Raw genomic sequence first — 24,493 nt, forward strand, 5'->3', positions numbered from 1 at the left:
CATACAATACCTCAGGGATTCCAACAGGAATTCCTTTATATATTAATTCTGTTTTTTTTTTTTCAATAAAGCCCATAATCCTCTAGAATTAAATCCGGGGATTCTTCCATCGATTTTTCAAGGACATTCTTCAAGACTCTTGTTCAAAACATGTTGGAATTTTCAACCAGAAATTACTCCAGTTGTCTCCAAGGATTTCTCAGGATTTTCTACAAAATTGTCCTTCAGAATTTCTTTAAGATTTAAAAGTAAATCGTGAACTATTCTTGAAGTAAATCTTAGGGTCGCATCTGTAAAAACTTGTGTAAGTTCTTAAGCCACCCTTGATGAATAAGGATAGAAGAACAAGAAGAACTCAGACTTTAGGAAATTTTACAAGATTTTGTAGATTATTGCTAAGATAATAAAAAAAAACAATTGAATCTCTGCATAATATCCCGCAGGATTTTGTGAAGGAACTCCTGGAAAAACATAGAACGAAATTCCTAAAAAAATGTGTAGGAATGATCGGTAGATTTCTTGAAAAAAATGCAGTAGTGGTAACTGGTGTAGATCCTTGAATGAACTTTTGAATATTCCATGGGAAATTTTTGAGTAATTCATAGAAAAAAGTTTGAAAGAATCCTTGGAGAAATTCTCAGAAAAAAGTCTAGGGAAACTCAATAATGAAACACAGGTCGAATTCAAGGAATTATTTGAAATATTTTTAATATATTCACACGGACAATCCGTCGAGAAATTTTAGGAGCAATTGGGTCCTAAAATGTTTAATGAAATCTTGTTTTTATTTAATAACACGAAAAAGCATGTTACTGCAACTATATTAGCAATTTTTCCCGCTCAAATAACGGCTTTATCATGTTTAAACTTTAATTTAAAAATTGGGTCCATAAATGAACCTTGACACTTTGGATCATGTTTGACGTTCGCTTAGTCGACAAAAACACCACAAGGCATATAGCTTTAACACTGGGGTTGTTCCTAACTGACATTTCGGAAGGGATACGGAAAACAAAATTCACCCAAAATTTGAGTTTAAGCCAAAGGGTGTGACAAAATTAACAAAAAACAGACAAAAATGTTTTTTGGACTTGAACTAACAGAAAACATTAGAAAATTGAGTAAACATGTGTTTTTGACCTAAACTTAAGCGTTTGATACTAAAATTGGGACAGGGCTTTAGGACCCTATTCTTTGGAATAACTGTAGATGAAATGGCGTAGAAATTCTTGTCGGGTTTCTTGAAAAAAATCTTCGAACGAATTTTACCAAAAACTCTAATCTAGAATTAACCTTTGCGAGTTTACTTAAATTTTTTTTTTTGAAAATTTTGTTGAATAAAGATTTCCATGTCCCTTGTAGTTGTGCACAATTTTATGGCTCATTAGGTAATAGAGCATAATCTAGATTGCGGTGAAAAGTGTACAGTGATCTGTCAAAGTTGGGTACCTTTTGCAGTACCAAGGGACCAAATCCAGTACTAGAAGTGGTACCCAATCTGAACCCGAGTGGGACGGACCTGGTAATGACTGCAGAATCTGAAAAGTTAGTGGAGGAAGTCTTTGGAAAATTGGGTCCTAAAATGTTTAATGAATTCTTGTTTTTATTTAATAATACGAAAGAGCATGTTCTTGCAATTACTTTAGCAATTTTTCTAGCTCAAATAACGGTTATAACATTTTGAAATTTCAATTTTAAAAATGGTTCCAGATATGAACCTTGACACTTGTGATCATGTTTGACATTCACTTTTTCGACAAAAATGCTACAGGGCTTATAGTTTTAACATTGTGGTTGTTCCTATCTGACATTTCGGAAGGGACACGGAAAACAAAATATACCCAAAATTTGAGTTTAAACCAAGAGGTGTGACAAAATCTCAAAAATCATAAAAAATGTTTTTTGGACTTAAACCAATGAAAATCATTTACAAATTGAGTAAACATGTGTTTCTGCCCTAAACTTAAGCGTTTGATACTAAAATTGGGACAGGGCTTTCGGACCCTATTGTTCAAACTAGTATCTGAGAAAATTACTGTAGGTTCTTGATAGTGTTTTAGATGAAATCCCTGGAGAAACCTCTAGGCTAATTCCTGAAGTTGTTCCTGAGAAATATTGGAAGAAATTTTGCATCATAATCATCTGCAAGCAAGATAAGGAAAGAAGAGACTATGGAGACAATTTTGATTAAAATAGAGACTTAAAAGACCTTCCATCAAAAATAGAGACTTCAATAGCAATAAATACCAAAAGGGTCCTAAAATTTCTAATGAAATCTTGTTTTTATTTAACAAAACGAAAGAGCATGTTCTTGCAACCACAGCAATTTTTCGTGTTCAAATAACGATTATATCACATTTAAAATTCAATTTTTATAATAGGTTCAAATTTGAACCTTGACACTTTAGATCATGTTTGACATTCATTGAGTCGGTAAAAAACGCCACAGGAGCTCATCTTTTTAACACTGGGGTTGTTCCTATTTGACATCTCGGAAGGGACACGGAAAACAAAATACACCCAAAATTTGAGTTTAAACCAAGTGGTGTGACAAAATCTCAAATATTAGAAAAAATATGTTTTTTGACCGGAAACCAATGAAAAACATTCAAAAATTGAGTAAACATGTGTTTCTGGCTTAAACTTAACCATTTGGTACTAAAATTAGTACAGGGCTTTAGGACCCTATTCTCTAATAAGAAACTTGCTACCGGCCCTAGATAATCATTTACTGTTAATCTATGTTAATCCTTCACTGAGATATTCAAAACGTCAATCATGTTTTAGAAAGTCGATATAATTTCATACTCAAAAGTATCCTTACTGAACAGCTTAAATAGCGTTTTGATAGCGGCGCAGCCGAATTTTTTTTCGATTGAAGAGAATTTTCTATTTAATGATTGCTTTGGGGTTTTACGCAAAAATCCTTTGTCGTGACCATATTCTACCATGAATTACAGCTTCAAAATTATTTCCCTGATTGTGATCGAAATTCCCTGAGAATTCCAGGTTTTTTCCAGGTTGAATAAAATTCCCTGATAATTCCAGATTTTTCAGGTTTTTCCAGGTAGTAGACACCCTGACTAGGATGAATATCTAAAGAAGTTCTAATCATCTTGGGGTTTGTGGCAACCCCTTTTTTTCTGTTCGGATGCGCCACTGACAGTGGCCCACTGTGACCATCATTTATCTATTGTGACATTACCCGTATCCTTAGTGTATAGTGCATGTCGCATTACTCCATTTCCATTGATAGGTAATGAAGCATCGATTTCTGTACAGCTCTTGTTTTGATTCCTCAGTGATTGATAAAAAATCGAATGTGATGAAAAGGTCCGGTATTTACACCCTTCATAGAGACTTATATCTCAGCAAAGGCGCGCCCCTTAGCAAACATAATCGATTTATTTTCTGAGGAACCAAATCGGTACTACTGATATTTGACCATGCAACGGAACTCTAGTCCCATCCTTGTTTCGCTTTTAGTATAGTCCCTGAAAAAATACTTGAAAAAAGGGGCTTTGTGGTAGCAGGAAAACCGTTTCAAGCTAGAAAGTTTGTTTAGTAATCAGCATTCACGTGAGTCCTCGAATTACCAGTACTTAACAGTCCTTGTTAAGTTAATACTCATGATTGTTATCCTGGCTTCAAGTGTAGTCTCGGGACTGATGAACTCCGAGGCTTTAATCATCTGCTAGGTAAAACAGATTCAATCTCAGAAACTGTTGCTAGTAACAAGGACTTTGTACCGCGTTATTTTTTTTTGTAAAAATTTCCATATCTAAGATTTGTACATAAATTATCTAAAATTGAACAAACTATCAATAATTTTTAATGAAGTTTCAAGTTGGGCTTAAACGTTTTTGAAACAATTATTTGAACGTATTTTCCATGCAAAACTTTACATATTCATAATCTATTAAGTGTAAAGTTGCGAAAACGAGGATACCAAACACTGTGTTACTTATGTTGAATGTGTTGCCGGTTGAATTTCTCCTCGATTAGCTCTGGAAAGCTAGCTGATCTTCTTTTACATCCAGCAGTTGAGTATGTTAGAAGCATACGGCAACATATAAACAAAACTAATACACACCAATGAAGCTCTCATAAATCTCATGTTTCTGAATTCGCTCAAGAGAGTATCGAAAAAGCTCTCTCAGGAAATGAACACCGGATTCATGAATGAAAATGTTCAAACCATGCTTCTACACTCTGTAATGGATACCTGGGGGGTCCATATGGATGCCAGGCGGCTTTCAAACTCACTAAAGTTTTAACTCGCTTAGTGTGACCGGAGATGGTACGGGCTCCAGGGTTAATCAATTTAGTTTTGTGCGAGATTTTTCATATCTATCCTACATATGAATTAACTTTGATAGCCACCACGACTATCACTACCCCCTCAAACGGTGATAAGAAATGTCGGAGAGCGAACGGCTCAGCGTACATTCATTCTGCTCTCCTCCATTATGCTCTCTCTGGAGATATCGTTCCTTTCATTTCAAGGCACAGCATTTTACATTCACCGCAACTTTCAACCGGTTACAAGCAGGCTGTTGCGTGATTTGGAAGATTTTGAATTTTTATGTCAATTAATCGCTATATTTGGATTTATGTTCTATTTAAAAAAATCTTATTGTTAAAATCAAAACGAGTTCAGAAGGCTTTAAAACTGTTTTTGAGCTTGTGGGAGCTTAAGTCCGCAGTACGACGTCTGGCCACCCTGCCCGGCACCAGGGCTACTGCGATGACGACGACGCTCACCGCCTGTTGCTTTGCTTGAAAGCTTGAAAGCATTTATTTCTCGCGCGTCGCTCACTCCGTCCGTACGTATCACCGCTTGCTGTGTGGGTCGCTGAGCTCTGTAGAGTAGCATCAACTTCAGCAGAGTTGGTCTGTCCGTTCGCCGCATAAGCCTAGCCCGTGGAGCGGAGCTGATTTTAGTTCAAGTTTGAAAGTTGGAGCGTTTAGTACCGCTACCGGTGTGTGTCCCTCTCGTTACCAAGTCCCGTCGGAGAAAGCGTGAGAGTCGTTACATTAGAATATACCACGCTGCAAACGGTTGTAGAATATCCGTTTCGGTATCCTTGTTACTGTCGTGATTTGAAAGTTCTTGTAGAGAAAGTGTGAGTTTTCTACGTTCAGTGATTCTGACAATGCTCGTAGAAGTGTTTTGTAGTTGGCAAAAATACATCATCTTCCAGCGTGAATAAAGTGATGCGGGATTTGCCTCAAGAAGTCCAACTACGGGGGAAGAACTCCAGCGAAGAAGAGAGTGCGGAGTGTGTAATTAATTTCCTTCCCTGCTGGTAGTTCATTAAACTTTTATTCAGTTTCCCTCGTGCATCTTTTCTATTGTTTCTGGCTGACTTCGTGAGACTGAGAGTGAGAACAGAAACCGGAGAAAAAAAAATACACCGAATTAAAGCGGCTGGAAAACCGACCGGCGATAGCCGAATTGAGAAGAAAACTAGAAAAAAAAAGCACTATTAGATTGGAGAGAACCGGTCGAAAACCACTTGTTAGCTCCTTCTGCCTTTGATAACCAATCAAACCGAGAGTGCGAACGAGCGATTGGTGGAGCTTTACGGCAAGCGGAACGGAGCGGAGTAGCGTAAATCTGGAACACGGCAACAGATTGTGGATGTCTGGAAGCAGCAAGCGTTTCGTGCGTGCGTGATTATTCTCTCCAAAGTTCATCACAGACGGCGGCGCGACAAGAAGGAAACGTGTGCTCTCGCTTGCCTCGATACGTTCAACAAGTGGTTGCCTGAGGAATGACATGCTTTGATTGGGAATTTTGAAACTCTTTGACGCAAGACAACAGGTTGCTGTGTTTGGGTGGATTCAGGTGTTCATGAAGATCCATCGAAAGTAGTTGTTGCAGTAAACTAGTTTATAGGGGGCCCTATTTGGCGGTAGACAAGTATTGAAGCTTCTTGTTTCGATAACTCGGTAACGACTGATGCCTTACGAATGTGCACTATACGCTTGAGAAAGCAGACCGTATACAACCAACGAAGAGGTGTTTTAATATAAAAAGCATAGTAAAAATAAAACGGAAAGAAAATAATTAGAGCTAATTGGTAGTGGTTTAGTTTCATTTTCCACACTGCAGTTTGAAAGTAAATTTTCGGTTCGTCTACCTGAAACAACACAAGTCCGACCAAAGCTGTGACTCAGGAAGCTAAACTAGAGCAAAGTGTGCTGCTAGTTGGCGAAAGAGTGCCCCAAGTTAGTAGAGTTAAAGAGTGCCTAAAACGAGAAAAATTGCCCAATTGCGGGCTATTCGAGAGAGAGGGAAGAAGCAAAAGAAGAAACATTGCAACGTGCAGTGATTGGAAGGCACATAGATTGTGGCCAACTGGTGCAACAGTAAGTGAGTGAGTAAGTGAGAGCGTGCGGGCGGATTTTGATTGTCCCTTGCAGTGAAAAGGGGTTAATTCTTTGCACAAGTGCACTAGAAAAGCGTGACGACCTGTTCGGGGCCGACCGCTTCACCAAAGCCTACAAGCTGGATTACTTAAACATGGATTTCGACGACGGGGACCTGAAGGAGCTATGGGAAACAGATCTCGATGCGGTAAGTTTACGCGATAAGCCAATCTTGGGCTTATCAGCTATCGAAAATTGTTTCCATATGTTTTGCTTCACCCACCTGGTCGAGGCCGGGTACCGACGACGCTTGGGTCTGCCCAGCGTGATAAGTCTTCATTGGCGTCGTTTCCGTCGGCTGAGGGTAATCGTCGTCTTGTGGGAAATTTCGCTAATTTCCGTGCGTTGTTACAGAAATTGCATTTTCTTTGTCGGGGGGAATCCCAATAATCAAATTAGGTGGTGAAAATTAGCTGGGATTCGCAACGTCCGCTTCGTTATTGCTGTAACTGAAAATAGAAAAGATTTCTCTCGCCTTCCATAAGAGTTTTGGGCCCGAAGGCGAAATGAACCGTTGGTGGTTGCGTCTTTGGGGCCCGCAAGCGCTTATCTGCCGCTGTGCATCGGCTGCTTGGATGGACGGACATTCCGTACGATTATTTCGAATGGGTCAACAACGCACGTGGTCCACTTGGATTGTTTTATCAATTTACTTCGGGCACTTGGAATTGATACTCATGCGATTAAAGTTTGCCGGTTGAGTGCCCTGTCGAAATGGTACCGCGGGTAAATTGTGATCGTTGATTGTGGTCGTGTAAGTCGGGTAGTTAAGCACGTTCCAGCCATATGGGTCACTGCAGCCGGATGCGGCCGGGGATTTGATAGTACCGAAATTGTAAAGATTGGGAAAACCTGACAGGGTTTTAGTCATTAATTAAAAGTTTGTCGGGCGATGGAATTGTGATTTTTGTTTGAATTGAATTATTTGCACTTTGATAGGGCACAGTCGTGAGATCAAGTGACTACTACAAGAAATATCTGGTTGGTTTCAAATAAATTATGGCCACTGATGAATCACCAAGTATAAATATGAAGATGTTTGAATGAAATGAACCTCATGTTTTGTCAAGTGGAGGAAAATCAATTCAGATAAGAGGCAACTTCCAGTTGTTTTTGATTAAATGTCTTTTCTCATTGAGTTTAATATACAGGCAGTCTTACGTGTTTTGGTATCTTCGTCATGGAAGGTCAACTATTCTTTTGAAATTTGAAGTAAGATAATCTTATATGCTGAAAGTATTGATAAATTTTGGGCCCAAAATGTTTTAAAAAGCAACCCAAGACGAAGAGAACAAAGCTGCCAAAAGTACAACAATATTTTTATATATCTGTTTTTTTTTTCAACGCAAGGAATCGACAATAAATTCCTTGAGCGATTCGTCTTGAACTGTAAATCAGCTTTCTGATTTGAGCTATTTGTAGACTTACAAATAATTGATTAGCAGGTTGAAATGATGGCTAATTGATAACTTTGTTTCTTTAGAATGTCAGGATTTTTTTGTACAATGACAAATTTTCGATATTCTTCAAAAAGGATTACTAAATAAGGCCTGGAGAAGAATTTAGTATATGTAGAAGGCCGGGCCAACTTCATCAAAACAAACTTAACGCAATCAGCCGAAAACGTGAAAACTTATGTTTTATGTTCGATTTGTAAGTCAATAATCTGCAAAAAAATCGAAAATGTATCAGATTTCTTTGTACTTGAGGAAATTTTCTCATAGAAAGTCTTAAAGTTCGATTCTTTGCGTTTTGTTCAAAATTAGTGATCCGTTTAAGACGTTATAAGCCGAATAGTGTTAGCTTGAGAATAATCTTCTGCTTTAAAGATATGCTGTCCATGGCTGTCTATATGTAGCATTCGTATGTTTGTCCATTTCAAGGTAATGCCGCTTATGATCATCAAATCAGGTTTTTGAGGAAGAAAGGCAACACGACTTGTTGTTTGTCTATTGTCTATGCCTATTTTTTTCGCAATTGTTCATGTAGACCATATTCTTAAACTAGCCGATTTTCATTTCATGGTAGTAGAACTCATTTTAGAAGTTTAGTCTTTATTTTTAACGGTAGGTCTAGAAAGCCTCTATTTTAGGCAAAAAAGTTACTAAAGTTACTTCATTGTTTATTCGGCTTGCAGCGAATCTTTCTTCAAAAGTTTCCAGAGATACCTTCAGAGACTATTACGCGTTTTTTCACAGGTTCTTCAGGAATTTCTTTTCAGATTCATCGAGAAATAACTTAAGGAATTTTTCTAGTGGTTTATACAAAGATCTCTTCTGGGATCTCCTTCAGAAATGTCTCTATTAATTCCACGCTAAGTCTCCCAAAAAAAAATCCCAGCATGATTTCAAAGGATGATTAGAGGAAACTTTTCGTTATTTGCTCCAGGAAATCCGTGAGCACTACAACGCTTCTCTTGACTATTTTGATTTCCCCAGTTGCAACCTTGGTTGTAACTATAGAAGACCTTTAAAGATTCATTTTGTACAGGAGTTACCTTAACAAAAACATCATTCTACAGTTCTGAAAGAAATTCATTTGTGGATTTTTACAGAAAATCTACGAGAATTCCTGTACTAGTTCCTCCAATTATCCTTTGAGGAATTATATGGATTCCTTCAACCATTTATCCACATTTTCTCTAGGAGTTCGTTCTGAAATTCCTCCTTGGATTATCCGAGGATATATAATTAGTACTCTTCCAGCAATTCCCCTTCAAATTAAGACTTGGGATTCCTCATAAAGCTTCTTCAGAAATGTCTCTAAAGATTTCTTGCACATTTCATGCAAAATTACTCTTGCAGTTCTTCCAAACAATTTCTCATGTATTTTTTCAAGTAAAATCTTCATGTCTTTTGCAAAAGTTCATCTAAGGTTCCACACTACTGCTAATACTACCAATGTTCTAGTATTTCCAATCATCGTAGCAATTCACTTACGAATTCCTTCGAGACTTCCTCAAGAGCCCAAGAGTTTTTTTCAGAGAACTTTGTGGTAGTTCATCAAGGGTCGAGTCAGAAGTCGAGTCTAGTACACGACACTGAAGACGGCCTTACAGTTGATGTCGAAATACGCGTCTCTGTCAAAGGATACAAACTCTAGTGGAATTAAATGGTATAGTACTAAATTCGGGTTTTCATCTACTTATTTTTAGATTTCGCTTTGAAATACCCCCCGGATTTTTGGAAAGTTTCACCAAAAATTTCTGAAAAAAAAATCCTCGATCTCTTCATGGAGATATTCTTGAGAAAATGACTGGGAAAATTTTTTGAAGACATCTTTGGGAAATTTCTCTATAATTTTTAAAAATTATTTGTTAGAGAATTTCAGCAATTCCTGAAAGAATTCTCTCGATAATTTTAAAGGAAATTCTAGGAAATCCTGGAGAAGTCTCGAAGATTTTGTAAACGAGAATCGTGGATGAATGGAAGTTTTAAGAAAATGATGGTAAAATCATTGAATACATGCCTTGAGCATTTATGATTTTCTGGAAAATTTCAGAAAGAATCTTTGAAGGAATTCATAACATAGGTAACTTTTATGGTTACCCTTAGAAAAATTCAGTGTTGATATTTTGAAGGTCCTAGGAAGTCCGTAAAAATCACAAAATGAACTCCTGAAGAAGTCATTGGAGTTCATTTGGTAATTTATTTTAAGCAATCCTTGAGCATCTTTCTTTCATCAAAGCTTTCAAAATCAAAAACTCAAAAACACAAAATTTAGGAATGTCCAAACTTTCTTAGAATACCTAATTAATGCTACCCAGCGTTATTTCGCCAGCTATTATTTCCACTTTCATGTCAATTCACTGGAACTCCTCTCGATAATTTTCAGTAAACTAAGGCTGATACAAATATTAATTTTCTTTTATGTCCGAGACCACCTGGAAAATACGATGGGAGGGGTATAAAAATAAATAAGGAACAAAAAAATAAAAAAACGTTATTTTCTTAAGTTTTTATGACGATAGTCATTGAACTTTTTTAATTCGTTTTCTGGATCGTCATTTTATCTGTTTTCTACCTCGGTTTCTCATTAGCGTCGGTTTCACATTAGCGTCTTAGATTTAGACAGCGTTCACCTTAATTTTGAGGGCCCCTAAATCGAACTCCGCACCGGGCCCCAAAAACCCTAGCTACGCCACTGTTTGGTATATCTTTTAGATTTTGGATATTAATATTGTTTTAGAAACCTATAGAGTATTCGGCATTTTTTGTCTTTTTATCACGAAATGTTTCAAAAAATAACTATATTGACTGATAACCGTTTGAATTTGCAAAGATATTATGATAAGTGGGATTATTTGTTAATAATTGCTAAACTATTACACTAAGATGATTTTATTGATTAGTGTTAGAAATTGCTTTCCATGCTTCCATTTTTAATCAAGCTTCTAGATGATATCTTTGCAAAAAATACTTAACCTGAATTATCTTTCGATCTATTTGAATTTGAGTATAACCTGGAATATAACACTGACTTTAATTATTTACACAAATTCTGTGAGCATTTTTGACAAAAAAAAAACTTGAAATTATTGAAGGACATTGGATTTTTTTTTGCATTACTGAAGAAATTCAGACAAATATTTTGCAGTTGCCCAGCACTTTTTAAGTTAACTAAATGTGGCTTTTTAAATTGTGGCCTTCGTAGCCGTGTGGTTAGTGTCACCAGGCATTTAGCCGCATCGTGCTAAGGAGTGTGGGTTTTCGTGAGAAATGTTCTCCGACTGTACCATTGGGCGTTGCATGCTAGTCCGTTGTCTAATGTGGTGCTTCCTTCAAAGGGCAAAATGCCCACTGGAAGCATTAAAGTATGGGTGTCTTAAAAGAAAAAAAATAATTGAAATTTATTTTGAAATATTGGCTCAGCAATTATTTTACTGAAATTTTAACAAAATTATTTGCTGATAGAATAAATAATTTCTGCTATTGCATCTATGGTCATATAAACACTATTTTTTTTAACAATTCAATTATATCTTTCTGGGATGTCTCCGGGCTATCAGACAGACTTTTGAAAAAGTGTTGAAACATTGTATATATAAATATATTTGTCCAAAATTTCGAAACTCATGACAACGATCTGTCAAACTTGAGTATTGTGAACCGAGAAGAAATTGTTTGTGTTTCTGTCGAGGTTAAAATTCAATTTTTATTTAGAGATACCGGAAGGCTCAATAGGTTCTAGTAGCCTTATACACAAAGGATCTAGCAATGGACTGAAGATTAACATAATCGCGCAGAAGACTCCAGAACTATTTGGAGTAACTGCGACGATCTACAAGCATTTTAGAGGTTTTCAAGATCGCCGCAACGCACAGTACCGAAATCCAAAGAACCAAAGCTCCAAGTCATCCCATGTTGTCCTAACAATATCGATTATGACTACTTATTTACCTAAATGTGCGAACTGATTGTCATTCCTGGGAAGTACCGATTCCCCCATCAGCTACCTAAAGGTGATTCAACCAAAACACTGATGTCAGTGAAATGAGATAAGACGCCAGACGAAGGAGGAGGTTATCAACCACAAATCACTGCAGTCACTCGAGAGATGAAGCCTCAACATGTGTCTTCGGTGTGTTCCTGCTAGCCGCCTCACTCCATCATTGTGCAGTTCAAATCGAGCGGAGAGATTTTATACGGATAGAGGGAGACTGGATACTGATGGCAAGAGATTCCAGGAACGCGAACTGCCCGAGATTGTGCATGCTTACTCTCCACCCGAACGCGAAGACGTGTGTCCTGTGTTTCGTGCAAATGCTCTCGTGTCGCCTTGTTTTCGCTAATTGAATTATAGCCCTCCACTTGTACGCTTGGCTTGACATGTTACCCGTTTCCGAAAACTGTAGAAAAATTTGGCGCGACTTGTGTCGCCGATGATTCTCGGTAGTTGTACAGCGTCCTCGGTTTCAGTGGGCATCAACACTCTAGGAGCTGGGCATAGTTGCTGATCATACAAACAAGATTCCGGGAAGACGGATTTCCAAAGCGTGCCATTATCGTTTAATATCTTGTCACTGTGTCGCTATCTAGTAATTAGCATGCGCTGACATCTTTGAATCACCATGGTAACCAACGGTATTGGGAACAGATGCGAGCACATCTAAAGTTACTCAGTTATGTCGTTTTCGTTTTTAGGAACTGGGTCGGTGATCAACACATAAACAAACAAACGTCAAGCAAATTGTAGTCCGGTCGAACCTGAATCGGGTTGGGGTTGAAACTGTGATTCAGAACGGGTTGCGCCAGTTCCAACCTAGGTTCAAAAACGAATTCGACATTAGTTTGACACAATCTATGGCATAGGTTCCCAAACTTTTCGAGTGCGCGACCCACCTAGCTGTCTGGCATATTCTTCGCGACCCACCAGGTGAAAAAAGTTGATAAATTAATTTTTCCACTAAAATTTTTGAAGTCTATCGTTACTTTTTTGAAAATGACATGCACCGCGAACGTTTAAATTACAAAGTCTACGATGTTGCTTACATTTCAATGTGACTAATTCTCGTTCAATTGACAACAACAACAACAATCACATCGAAATATTCTATTCCACCATATTACATATTTGATGGGAATATAAACTTTTCATAAAATTTTACGAACCAAGGAAAACAGTTTTTCTCAGCTAAAAAGTTATTTATTTTTTGATATTTAAGATAATTATTTTTTTCTGAGCTGGAAATTTCAACAGTAAGAGTACTGTTTATCAATTAAACTCACTGAACTCCCAATATTTGTGATAGAATTATTTGAACAAAGATTTCAAATTTCATTTTTGCTAAATTTATTGTACACAGCAAAAAGTTGTGACTATTAAGTAGCACGCAATTTGGAAATCAACGGAAAATTGTGGCAGGCATTTGAAAATTACAAGCGTTAGCCAACAGCTGAAGCAAATCAGACCATCTGTCAACCAATCATGACCCTTGCAATAAAAAATTCAGTTCAGTGCGCTAGAAATTTATTGTTGACTGCTCTTTCAAATTCACGATGAAACCGCCAACCATCGAGCGATTCTGTGACACATTCATTTAAGAAAGAAGCTGTTCCACTTTCATTTTTCATTTACTGAGATGGTGAAACAGCCGAGAGAGCTGGAGCGTGTAGCTATCACTAAAGGGTCGCGAGTTCGATTCTTGGATACATTTCTGTATTTTCTCTTTTAATTTTGAAGCTATCATCAACTTATTTTCAAACCAGCAGCAATGTAGTTTTAAGATCGCACATAATGATGAATATATTTTGATACATTCAATCCGTCATAGTTTTAGACGTTTCGTTCGCACTATGTTTGTTTCCGAAATTTGCCACAAAAATGTAGTATGTAAATCTATAAATTTATCCAAACTCCTTGTACAGTTACGTTAATGTGAAAAAAATCACCATATTTATACAAAACTTTTCTTATACGAGAAAAAAGTTTTGTTTGAAACGAAATGTTTTTAAAGCTTCAATTTTCTAACATCTTTCAAAAAAAAAAAATAAATGCCATATCAAGTGTTTTGATCATCAGTACTTATGACTGTTAGGCTCTAGAAGAAATGCTGAAATGAATAAATGGGAACAATTTCAAACCATTTGCTTCGAATCGAGGAGACATATGAAAATGTAGGAAAAAATCTAAGTCGATCAACACAAAATGAGATATTTTTTCGCGACCCACCAGAGAGCAGCTCACGACCCCCCTGGGGGTCGCGACCCACAGTTTGGGAAACTATGATCTATGGATTATAGTCTTTGGTATGACATACTAGATTGCATCTGAGGGTGATATGAAACCCTTTGTTACACGTGATCTCCGTTGGATTGATTTGTTGTTTTAGCTTTTCAATTTTTGTTTCAATTAATCCACTTCCAAGTGCCGCGATGTGATAATCGCTTCCAATAAAAACGGATTGCTTGGATCGCATGGCTTGCTTCGAACAATAGTAAAAGTGATTGGTGGAAAGCATCGCGATCGGGGGTAACGCAACCCCAGTATATAAAATTTTCGTTTTTCGATCACAGAGTCCGCAGCAGAAAAGCAGGTACCTAAGCAGGTTAATTAAATTTTCAAAAATATCAGCAGCATTTTCTGTTTCTTTTATATGGCCACCGTAAACGCCTGCAGCTGCACGCCAGTGGGAAGAAGAATGCAATCGATTTGTTACATGGCTAGCGGCACGCGGGCCCCAAATTTGGCTGCCATTGTTGCCCATACTCTGGCCGATCATGACGACGACGATGATCTTCTTCTTCTTCTTTCTGGCGTTACGTCCCAACTGGGACAAAGCCTGCTTCTCAGATTAGTGTTCTTATGAGCACTTCCACAGTTATTAACTGAGAGCTTTCTTTGCCGATTGACCATTTTTGCATGTGCATATCGTGTGGCAGGTACGAAGATACTCTATGCCCTGGGAATCGAGAAAATTTCCATTACGAAAAGATCCTCGACCAGCGGGATTCGAACCCACGACCCTCAGCATGGTCATGCTGAATAGCTGCGCGTTTACCGCTACGGCTATCTGGGCCCCGATGATGATGATGATGATTCGTTTTTCAATTAAAAAGCTAAAAATAGCCCCACGCTGCAGTGCAGAGCGCAATTTTTACAGGTTTATTTCCACCGAATCGTGGAAATTTGTCGGAGGATGATGGATGAATGGAAGTGGAAAGAGCTGCCGGAGAGGAACATTATCTAAACTTGCGGCCAGCTTCGCGGAGCTTTTTGTATACGGGGAGGCTGGTTCGCGGTTTTTCTTCGTTGCTACCGATCGAGTAAATTGGAAAAATTGGCAAATACGGAAACCGGTGATCATATGAAATGACAAACCGTTCAATGGCCGGATCATGGAAAAATGCTTTTTTTGCTTAGTGGCTTTCCTTTTCCTAAGCCTGCTTCCTATGTGGTGTTTGGTATTTGGTAACATATCTAGAGGCAATCGTAGTAGGCTATGGGATACTACAATCAATCGTTATTTATAATTACAGTTAACTCTCCCTTACTCGATATTCCGTAGCTCGATATCGAGTTAGAGAACCATACTAAAAGTTGGCTTTCATGGCGGTGATTTCATCGTATCTGACAGTAGCTGTAGTCACCAGATAAGTGGACAACTTTTCCACCAATGCAAATTATTTGGACGCTTATGTTTTTTAAAGAGAGAATTTAGAATGGTGGAATGTCTAATGCATGACCCTTGGGGCCTTATCTTCAACAAGTATCGATCTTGCCGCTTTTTAGTCAAGTTATTTTTAACACGATATTTAAATGTTGTGAGAACAACACAAGGACACTCGTCTATAAACGGTGTTTGAAATACATTCAGATTTTTTTCACGGAGAATGCATAACTATAATGTCTTCTATATTCTTCAAGCTCAATAGTTGTCCCGGATGGTGTAACAAATTCGAATGAACACGTTAAAAGCGTCTACGATCGGGTTAAACAAATAAAACTAAAATTAGCTACCGGAGTCGTCAATCTACTTTCTTCTCAAGCGAAGTCTTATTCGTTCTATCAGTCATAAAAATTATGCTTCAAGTAAACATTTCGTTAATCGAAATAGACAAAGAACTAGACTAAAAAAAATGAAAGAAAATTTATTTATTTATGTATACGCAGCTTCAATGTTCATCGTTATTTTATTCAAAATGCTACATTTGAGATTTCTGTTCAATGGAAAACCTGAGAAATTATGAAACTTATAAGATACATGATGATTTAAAATAGAATCATGCTTAGTTGCCGACTTCTCCGGTGGTTACAGTTACTGTCAGATACATTTGGTGTTTGTTTTCTTCTTAGAAATCGCGACATACTTTGAGTACATTTTCTTGCATGCAAGTCGGTCGCATACAATATGCTGTTACAATGAGTTCGTATAATTTCTAAAAACTTCTTGCAATGTTTGAAAGATGAATGGATTGAACTGAAATTTTGCAGGAAGTCTTGGAATATTATTTGGCAACTGTTTATTTAGGGGGAAGCAAAATCCAAGATGGTCGAAAAAAAATGGGACACAGTATAGTACAAATATTTTCAAACGACTATTTCCACGGAGAAAATAGATACACCCGATTCTATTTTTGCACGGAGGATGCGTACCGCGCAAAAAAAGTTTTTAGTTCAAAATTTTAAAAACCGTGCACGTCGAGTAATATCATTTCTCGACGTTTCACGCAAAAATAAGGTTTTGACGAAAAAAAAAATGTTTGAAAACTTTGTTTGCACGGCCGTGTAAAAAAATCCGTACAAAAACTGAATCGGGTGTATTTACAAATTTCAAAGTCATGTGATATGTTTAACATAAAACTGCAATAGAAGGCATGTTAAAATCTGCCGTTATAAACGTAATCAATTTTTGTTTAGAAGAATGAAATCTTTTGGCTTCGGATAGAGCTGCATCTTAATTATTTTTTGATGTTGAGTGTTCTCTGTAAACTGGCGAGCTCTCCTCTCTCATTATACCTTTACCGTATGATACAACCGTACAGTTGAAAGTAGTAATCTAAACACAGATAGTACACTTAGGGCCGATTTCTTCACCTTCGCTTAAGTCGTAAACCACGTTTACCCATACGATTAAACCAGGTTTAAGGCCTAAGCGGTGGTGAAGAAACCGCTCATTAGAAGGATTAAGTTACCACGACATGAAAGTTTGTGACACAACTTCTTATAGGTGGCTCATAGATTCTATAGAGGTGTTTGATTGAAAGATTATGGTACGGACAGAGTTGCGAAAAGTCATCAGATTCACACAACAGTAGCCAAGCAAACCAAATCACAATCAGCGAAGCCTATCGTTACTATAGAAAGAATACCCTGAAAAAAAAAAAGAATAACAATAGTGTCATATGACACGATTGATTTGAAAATTTCATGCATTGAACATAGCCTACTTGATGAGATTTCCGCTTTCAAACTGTTTCAGTTACGAGAACTACATGAAGTTCACGAAATTCATATCAACAGCTGTTTCCATTCTTAGCACTGGGCACTAGGGTGCGATTTATATTTTAAAAGTTCTCAAAACCTAAAATTCGTGTGCTCTTCTGAATTCAAATCACATTAAAAGAGAAACCTCAAAGTTTGAGCTAAAAATATTAAGATTTAAAGGTGGCATAAGCGTCTTGAAGGTGAATTTTCAAATTCTAAAAATGGCCTTCAGTAAAGTCACCATAACTTTGTTTGTTTTTCAAACCAAATTTTCAATATTTTACTAAAAAAAATCATCGTTGTTCGACCATAGCTTCATAAATACTCAACAGATTCCAAATATTTTTAAATGTTTTTGAAGCAAATTTGGTAGTTCTTAGGCTGTTCATACAACACTTTTTTGCTAAAAAAATGGTTTTGACTTAGTTATTTAACAAAAATTACCCAAAAACAGTATTTATTAATGACAAAAACATTTTTTTCGGATTATCTAAGTTTTTTTTTCGAGGGAAATTGCTTTTTTTTTTCTGTAAAACTCAAGTTTATAAACTTAAGCGTTTTATTTTAAATACGAGTTGAATACTGCATATATTTTTTAACATAGGTAAAAATATTTTAGTTCATTCATTGTTCAACATTTATTGCAAAGTCCTTTCCAAAGGTTTAACGAATGAGATAAAACAATTTTTATTAAGAAATTAAGATAAGATTTTAGCAAAATGAGGAAAAATTTCCAGTAAACTTTAAACTAAAACTAGTTTTGATTTCAGACAAATTTGGTGTTTTACAAATTTTACAAAAATTTAATTTTGAAGAGAATTGGTTCAATGAAGGTAATTTTTTATAACTTGAAAATTCACCTTCAAGTCGATGGCGCCACATCTAAATGTTAATATTATTGGCTCAAATTTTGAAGTTTGAATTCAGAAGAGCACACACATTTTTGGTTGTGAGAACTTTTGAAAAATAATCCACACACTACTGGGCACAGATATTCATGAGGAAAGTAGATAGTACTGAATGACGTTAAGAATAGCATCAGACCAGTTTGGTCGTTGAATTCTGCTCGTAATTTGAGAATGATTCAATTAATTTTTTTTTGGACAATTCTCGCAAAACTTTTCAAAAAAAAAAATCTCTCCTCCTTGCTCTCTTTTGATTATAACAGTTTTTCACCATGGATCAAAAGAGCGTTACATACAAAATATGTAACAGAACAGGTTAATGTGGCTTAGTTATTGGTTAAGAGAAAGTAAACAATGTTACATAGGACTTTTTGAAAAGTTGCGCGAGAATTCATATTTTCAATCCAGGTGGGACTCAGGATGCTGTTAGAATTCTGTGACTGAGCTTCTCACGGCGTGTCTGGTAGAACAATATTATCACAAAAAAATAGGCATCGCTAAATCTTTCATCATTCGAAAATATAAGTTTTTAGCTTTCATTTGACGTGTTCCCCAAAAAAATCCACCGAGGGATCCCGAACCATTTTTTTTATTTAAAATTTTTGTTCCTTGAAGTTTACATGCAATCATGGTAAAAGGCAGTTTTTTTTCTCTCAAACTCGATGGTAGCCTAAATTTCAAATGTGAGTTGATAGAACAAAGATGTATAAGGTTATATGTTGTAATGGACAAAACTGTCCTATGTGATCTTGTGGATTTAATAAGCTATAGGACACTTATTCGTACAGTGGAAGTACACATTCAGTTGAGTTCGGCCAATTTTCATTTTTTTCCTAAGATCCGCACAGTCGAGTGGTTAGCAAATGAGCTTCAACTAATATGTCAGCAAAAAATCAAGTTGATTTAAAGCTACACCTTTAGGTGCCGTTGACATCAAACGTCACTTTTGCTGAGATGTCAGCAAACGACCTTTAACCAAGATTAGCACAGAGAAAAGCATCGACTTTCTGATTTAAGTGTGTATTTGCCTCTAGCGTATAACTGTTTCTTTTCATGGTTAGAATACATAACTTTCTAATTCTTCTGTCTGGAATTACAACCCTATTGAGACAAACTCAGCTTTTTGGCTTAGAGTTTTTCGGATACTTAGTAACAGAGAATTTGCTTCGCTTATAGTTCATTAATGTGTTTGTATATTGTATGTAAGAAAATATTCTCAACCGGTGAGATCGGACCTACCATCCTGAAAAAAATTACGTAATTCATAACAATTTCACGTAGCTTTTCCTTCAATTACATATTTCAGTGTTAAATTCCGTACACATTCAAGCTGAAAACGATTGATACGAATAATTATTATAGCTCATCTGTCTCACAATTAATATGATACACGAAGATGCTTGATTTACTAATTTAGTAGTGAAAAAATAAGTGATAAGAGATAAATCTTTCAGTCTGTTGACCACAGTGTTTTTTTATAAGCAGCATCCATTTATTACGTAATGCTAAAATTGGAAATTTCTGACCCCCTCCCCCCCTCTGTAACGCTTTTTATATGAAAAATTTAAAATTGTTGTATGAGTCGTAACGCTTGAGCCTACTCCACCCCTCCCCCTAGAGCGTTACGTAATTTGTGGATGCCGCCTAATGGTTGATGTGCTAATATATGATAGCCTGGGGCAAGTGGAACATATAAGTAATTAATTCAGATACATTTTTCGAATAAAGTTTTAATTCCAAATATAATATTTTTAATACTTAATGGATCAATCACATTGTGATAGCATATTTGCTGATGGGTGCACGAACGGGAAGGTATCTTTTCGAGATATTGAAACTCTTGGAAGAATGTCTTGAAAATCAACTTTGACTTGCAGTAATCCTACTCTGTGGGGCAAATGTGACGAATGAAATTTTAACTCGTTAATCTACCTTATAATATTTACCGTTAATCACATAATTAACCATATTTTTAAGCTGCCTACTACATTCTCCACTACATTCTTGTTAATTTTTGAAATTCTATGTTAAAAACATCAAAATAATTTCAATGCTATTAGAAAAGTCCTCGGATGACAATCCGGGGGCCTCAATAATATATTCAATGAGTGTTTTGAGGGATTTTGAGGCTTTTTGCTAAGGCTTGTGGTATAGAGCATTTGAGCATATTTTGTTTCCTTTCAGGCTGTTGTACAAAATATACGCACAAAAATAATCTAACAAGATCGCACTCATAAACCGCACGATCAAATGGTTGGTTGGTTTCTATACACAAAATACAAATACACTAACGGTTGATTAGCAAAGAAAACTCTCAATTAATAACTAAGTGCTCAACGAACTCTAAGCTGGGAAGCAGGCCATGTCCCATCAGAGGTGTAATGCCAGACAGAAAAGGAAGAAGAAGAAATTTAATTTATTCTAACCATGAAAGAAAGCAGTGTTCGGGTCAATATACTTTTACAGTACTGATAAGTGTCTAACAGTCGAATTTTCAACATATCTAATCGAATAAGTGTCCTATGGCTTATTAAGCATAGCATAGCATAGACTGACTGTACATGTCAATGGTTGCTACTCCGTGATTGATCGGAACTGGTAAGAATTGCACTACGATCCAAATGAATAAGGGATGGGAGTTTCCGCTTACTCTCGAAGTGCAATTTTAGCAGATCTAATATTATTGATCAATAACGGCGCCGGCCAAGTCCTTACAGTCAGTTGGGATGGGGAAGGAATGTTAGGGTGTAATGATTGTTGCTTCTAGAGACCGAGAATACCTCTGCATCTCCACAATCACCACGGGAAGGGTGTTTATTAGTGAGGGAGGAAAAGATCTGGGAGTCACCTCTGGTCGGTGATGCGATCCATGGACAAGGGGGAAATATACGACTTGTATTTAAAGCTAGTTTTGTATTTTTGTCTCGAGAAGTTTTTGGAAAAATACGTCAACATCTATAATGTCGAACAATTCAAAAGACGTTTTTATTAATGACGAAAACTGAAAATTACATGTATATATTTTAACTTATATGAAACAGGAATAATGCCGACACTTGTAGTGACGAACCATACATAGTTTGTTTGAAAATTACATCTAAGTATTACTGTGCATTTTGTCTCGATATGGTAGAAGTTTTAGAAAATACGTCAACATTCACAATGTCGAACAATTCAAAAGATTTTTTTTAATAAATAATTTTTAATAATGTCAAAAAGAGAAAAATATATGTATATTCAAATTGTATAAGAAAAAAGCATAATGCCGACACATATAGTGACGAACCATACAAAGTTTGTTTTAATATTACATAAAAGTTACGCTTTCAAGAAAATATGTGTTATCATAAGCATGAAACGAACTCACCAGTTGGTAATCCATTCTCGACTGAACACAAAACTGACACTGACAGCAAAACTTCTTGGCGTCCCGAAAATAAACCGTCTTGCTTGGGCCTTCCCAAATACGTACCCAGCAAGACGCTCCAAAACAGGTGAAAAAAAAAATCTCCGGCGACGAAAACACGCGCGAATCCGTCAGCAAAATCAATCGGACGACGCAAAACCGAACTGTCCTGCTCCAGCAACAAAAACGCGCGAATCCGTCAGCAAAATCAATCGGGCGACGCAAAACCGAACTGTCCTGCTTGGGCTTCACGAAGCACTACCCAGCAAGACGCTCCAAAACAAGGGGAAAAAAAATTCTCCGGTAACAAAAACGCACGAATCCGTCACCAAAATCAATCGGACGACGCAAAACCGAACTGTCCTGCTTGGGCTTCACGAAGCACTACCCAGCAAGACGCTCCAAAACAGGGGGAAAAAATTCTCCGGTAACAAAAACGCACGAATCCGTCACCAAAATCAATCGGACGACGCAAAACCGAACTGTCCTGCTTGGGCTTCACGAAGCACTACCCAGCAAGACGCTCCAAAACAGGGAAAAAAAAAAAAAAAAAAATTCTCCGGCAACAAAAACGCGCGAATCCGTCACCAAAATCAATCGGACGACGCAAAACCGAACTGTCCTGCTTGGGCTTCACGAAGCACTACCCAGCAAGACGCTCCAAAACAGGGGGACAAAATTCTCCGGTAACAAAAACGCGCGAATCCGTCACCAAAATCAATCGGACGACGCAAAACCGAACTGTCCTGCTTGGGCTTCACGAAGCACTACCCAGCAAGACGCTCCAAAACAGGGGAAAAAAAAAATCTCCGGCAACAAAAACGCGCGAATCCGTCACCAAAATCAATCGGACGACGCAAAACCGAACTGTCCTGCTTGGGCTTCACGAAGCACTACCCAGCAAGACGCTCCAAAACAGGGGGAAAAAAATTCTCCGGCAACAAAAACGCGCGAATCCGTCACCAAAATCAATCGGACGACGCAAAACCGAACTGTCCTGCTTGGGCTTCACGAAGCACTACCCAGCAAGACGCTCCAAAACAGGGGAAAAAAAAAATCTCCGGCAACAAAAACGCGCGAATCCGTCACCAAAATCAATCGGACGACGCAAAACCGAACTGTCCTGCTTGGGCTTCACGAAGCACTCTCTAATCGAATAAGTGTCCTATGGCTTATTAACTCCTCAAAATCACAAAGGACAGTTTTATTTTTCTCAAAATAAAACTCAATATATATTTATTTTATGAACTTTCATTTGGAATTGAAGCATTCATTGAGCTATAGTCCAATGAAACTGTCATTCACAACGATTACATTTAAAAATAATGTACCGTAAATTCGGGTGTAATTGATCAGTAGGGTGAAATTGATCACCGTGTCACGCGATTTTATTTCTTACTAATAGTGTACCAAATTCATTATAACCTAAAGAAAATGAACGGTGATTGTCTAAAATAATGTATATTTATGTATAGTGAAGTTTTTTGTGATACAGAATATTTATTTCTATGAAAATAATGCAAAATTCCAGAATCAAGTTTGGTGTGAAATTGATAGACATCCATAAACTTCTAGTTCTAAACAAGGATTTGGACATGGTGTAAACCTGAAAGTTGGTGAGGATGCTAAAAATATATCTCCAAAACAGATTTTACTATCGAAACTCTAACCAATTTGCTCGTTTTGTTGAAAAATTTGATTTTCTGCTACAAAGTTGAGAAATCCTTTGGAAATTGTCTACATTTAGGCGTTTTCGCAGTTTTCTTGAAATTTAATGATTGATTATTTCCATAAATATTGTCTCGTTAAGAATTTGGCAAGCATATTTGAATTCTGGATGCCCAAATTAAGTATGTAAAGCTAATTTTAAAACTAACAATAATCCAATTGACAAGTGATCAATTTCACCCCGAAATGGGATTCCTCGATTTTTATTTTTAGAGCTGATTTTTGGCACTAACATCACATTTGTTAGAAAATTCCGGTGCATGAGCCAATGAGGTTCACCGTTGTACTTGTTTTTCTGCATTTAGTTGTTTGGTATTGATAAAATTTTAGAAAGCATACCAACAAAACAGTGAAAAATGATCAATTTCACCCGAAATTACGGTATTCAAAAGTACAAAAATTTTAACTAAAAAAAATGCTCGGGATCCCTCGGTGGATTTTTTTGAGAAACACGTCAAATGAAAGCTTAAAACCTATATTTTTGAATGGTGAAAGATTTAGCGATGCCTATTTTTTTGAGATAAACCTTTCCCACATACACGCCGTGTTCTTGTTGAATTCGTAACATTTTAACTGATGAATCTAGGATCATAATCTATGTGGATTTTTTAGATAAATACGGCAAAATGTTACGCGAATTTTAATTGAAAATCTTACCAGGTGTTTTTGCAGACTTTCTAGAAAATATTTTGGAGACATTGCTGTAGGTATCGGGTGTGGATTATAACGTTATTATTCGACTAAATAAAACACTTAATACGAAAGAATTAACGATATATCGATATATAGAATTAGAATTCATATTCAACAATAATAATCACACACTTATGAAATTTTTTCAGCTAGAAGATTAGTGATAAAAATTGGGTGGTTTAATCTTAGACGGAACTAATACCTGTGTGGGAACATAAATTTGTCTGACATTCCATGGATTTGAGGTAATAGAAAAAAAATCTAGAAAGTCAACAAATTGTACAACAACATTATTGTACAGTGGCTGTTCAATTTAGGCAACAGGAGCAATATGCGAAGAAAGTTTTTGTGAAACTCTGGAGACATTTTCTGATTGAATTTCCAAAAATAGACGTCAAAT

At 36.8% G+C, this 24,493-nt stretch overlaps 1 protein-coding gene across 1 annotated transcript in view; it reads left to right on the forward strand.

The window, feature by feature from the left end:
* The first annotated feature begins 4,783 nt into the window (after positions 1–4,783).
* The window catches only part of LOC5576325 (cyclic AMP response element-binding protein A), a 334,313-nt gene continuing 314,603 nt past the window's right edge, over positions 4,784–24,493 (forward strand). The window contains exon 1 of the mRNA XM_021855221.1: positions 4,784–6,583. Within this exon, the coding sequence (XP_021710913.1) occupies positions 6,530–6,583 (54 nt within the window). The 5' untranslated portion in view covers positions 4,784–6,529. The remainder of the gene's footprint in view (positions 6,584–24,493) is intronic.

The sequence above is a fragment of the Aedes aegypti genome, chromosome 3 (genome assembly GCF_002204515.2).
Source record: "Aedes aegypti strain LVP_AGWG chromosome 3, AaegL5.0 Primary Assembly, whole genome shotgun sequence".
NCBI classification, from domain to species: domain Eukaryota; kingdom Metazoa; phylum Arthropoda; class Insecta; order Diptera; family Culicidae; genus Aedes; species Aedes aegypti.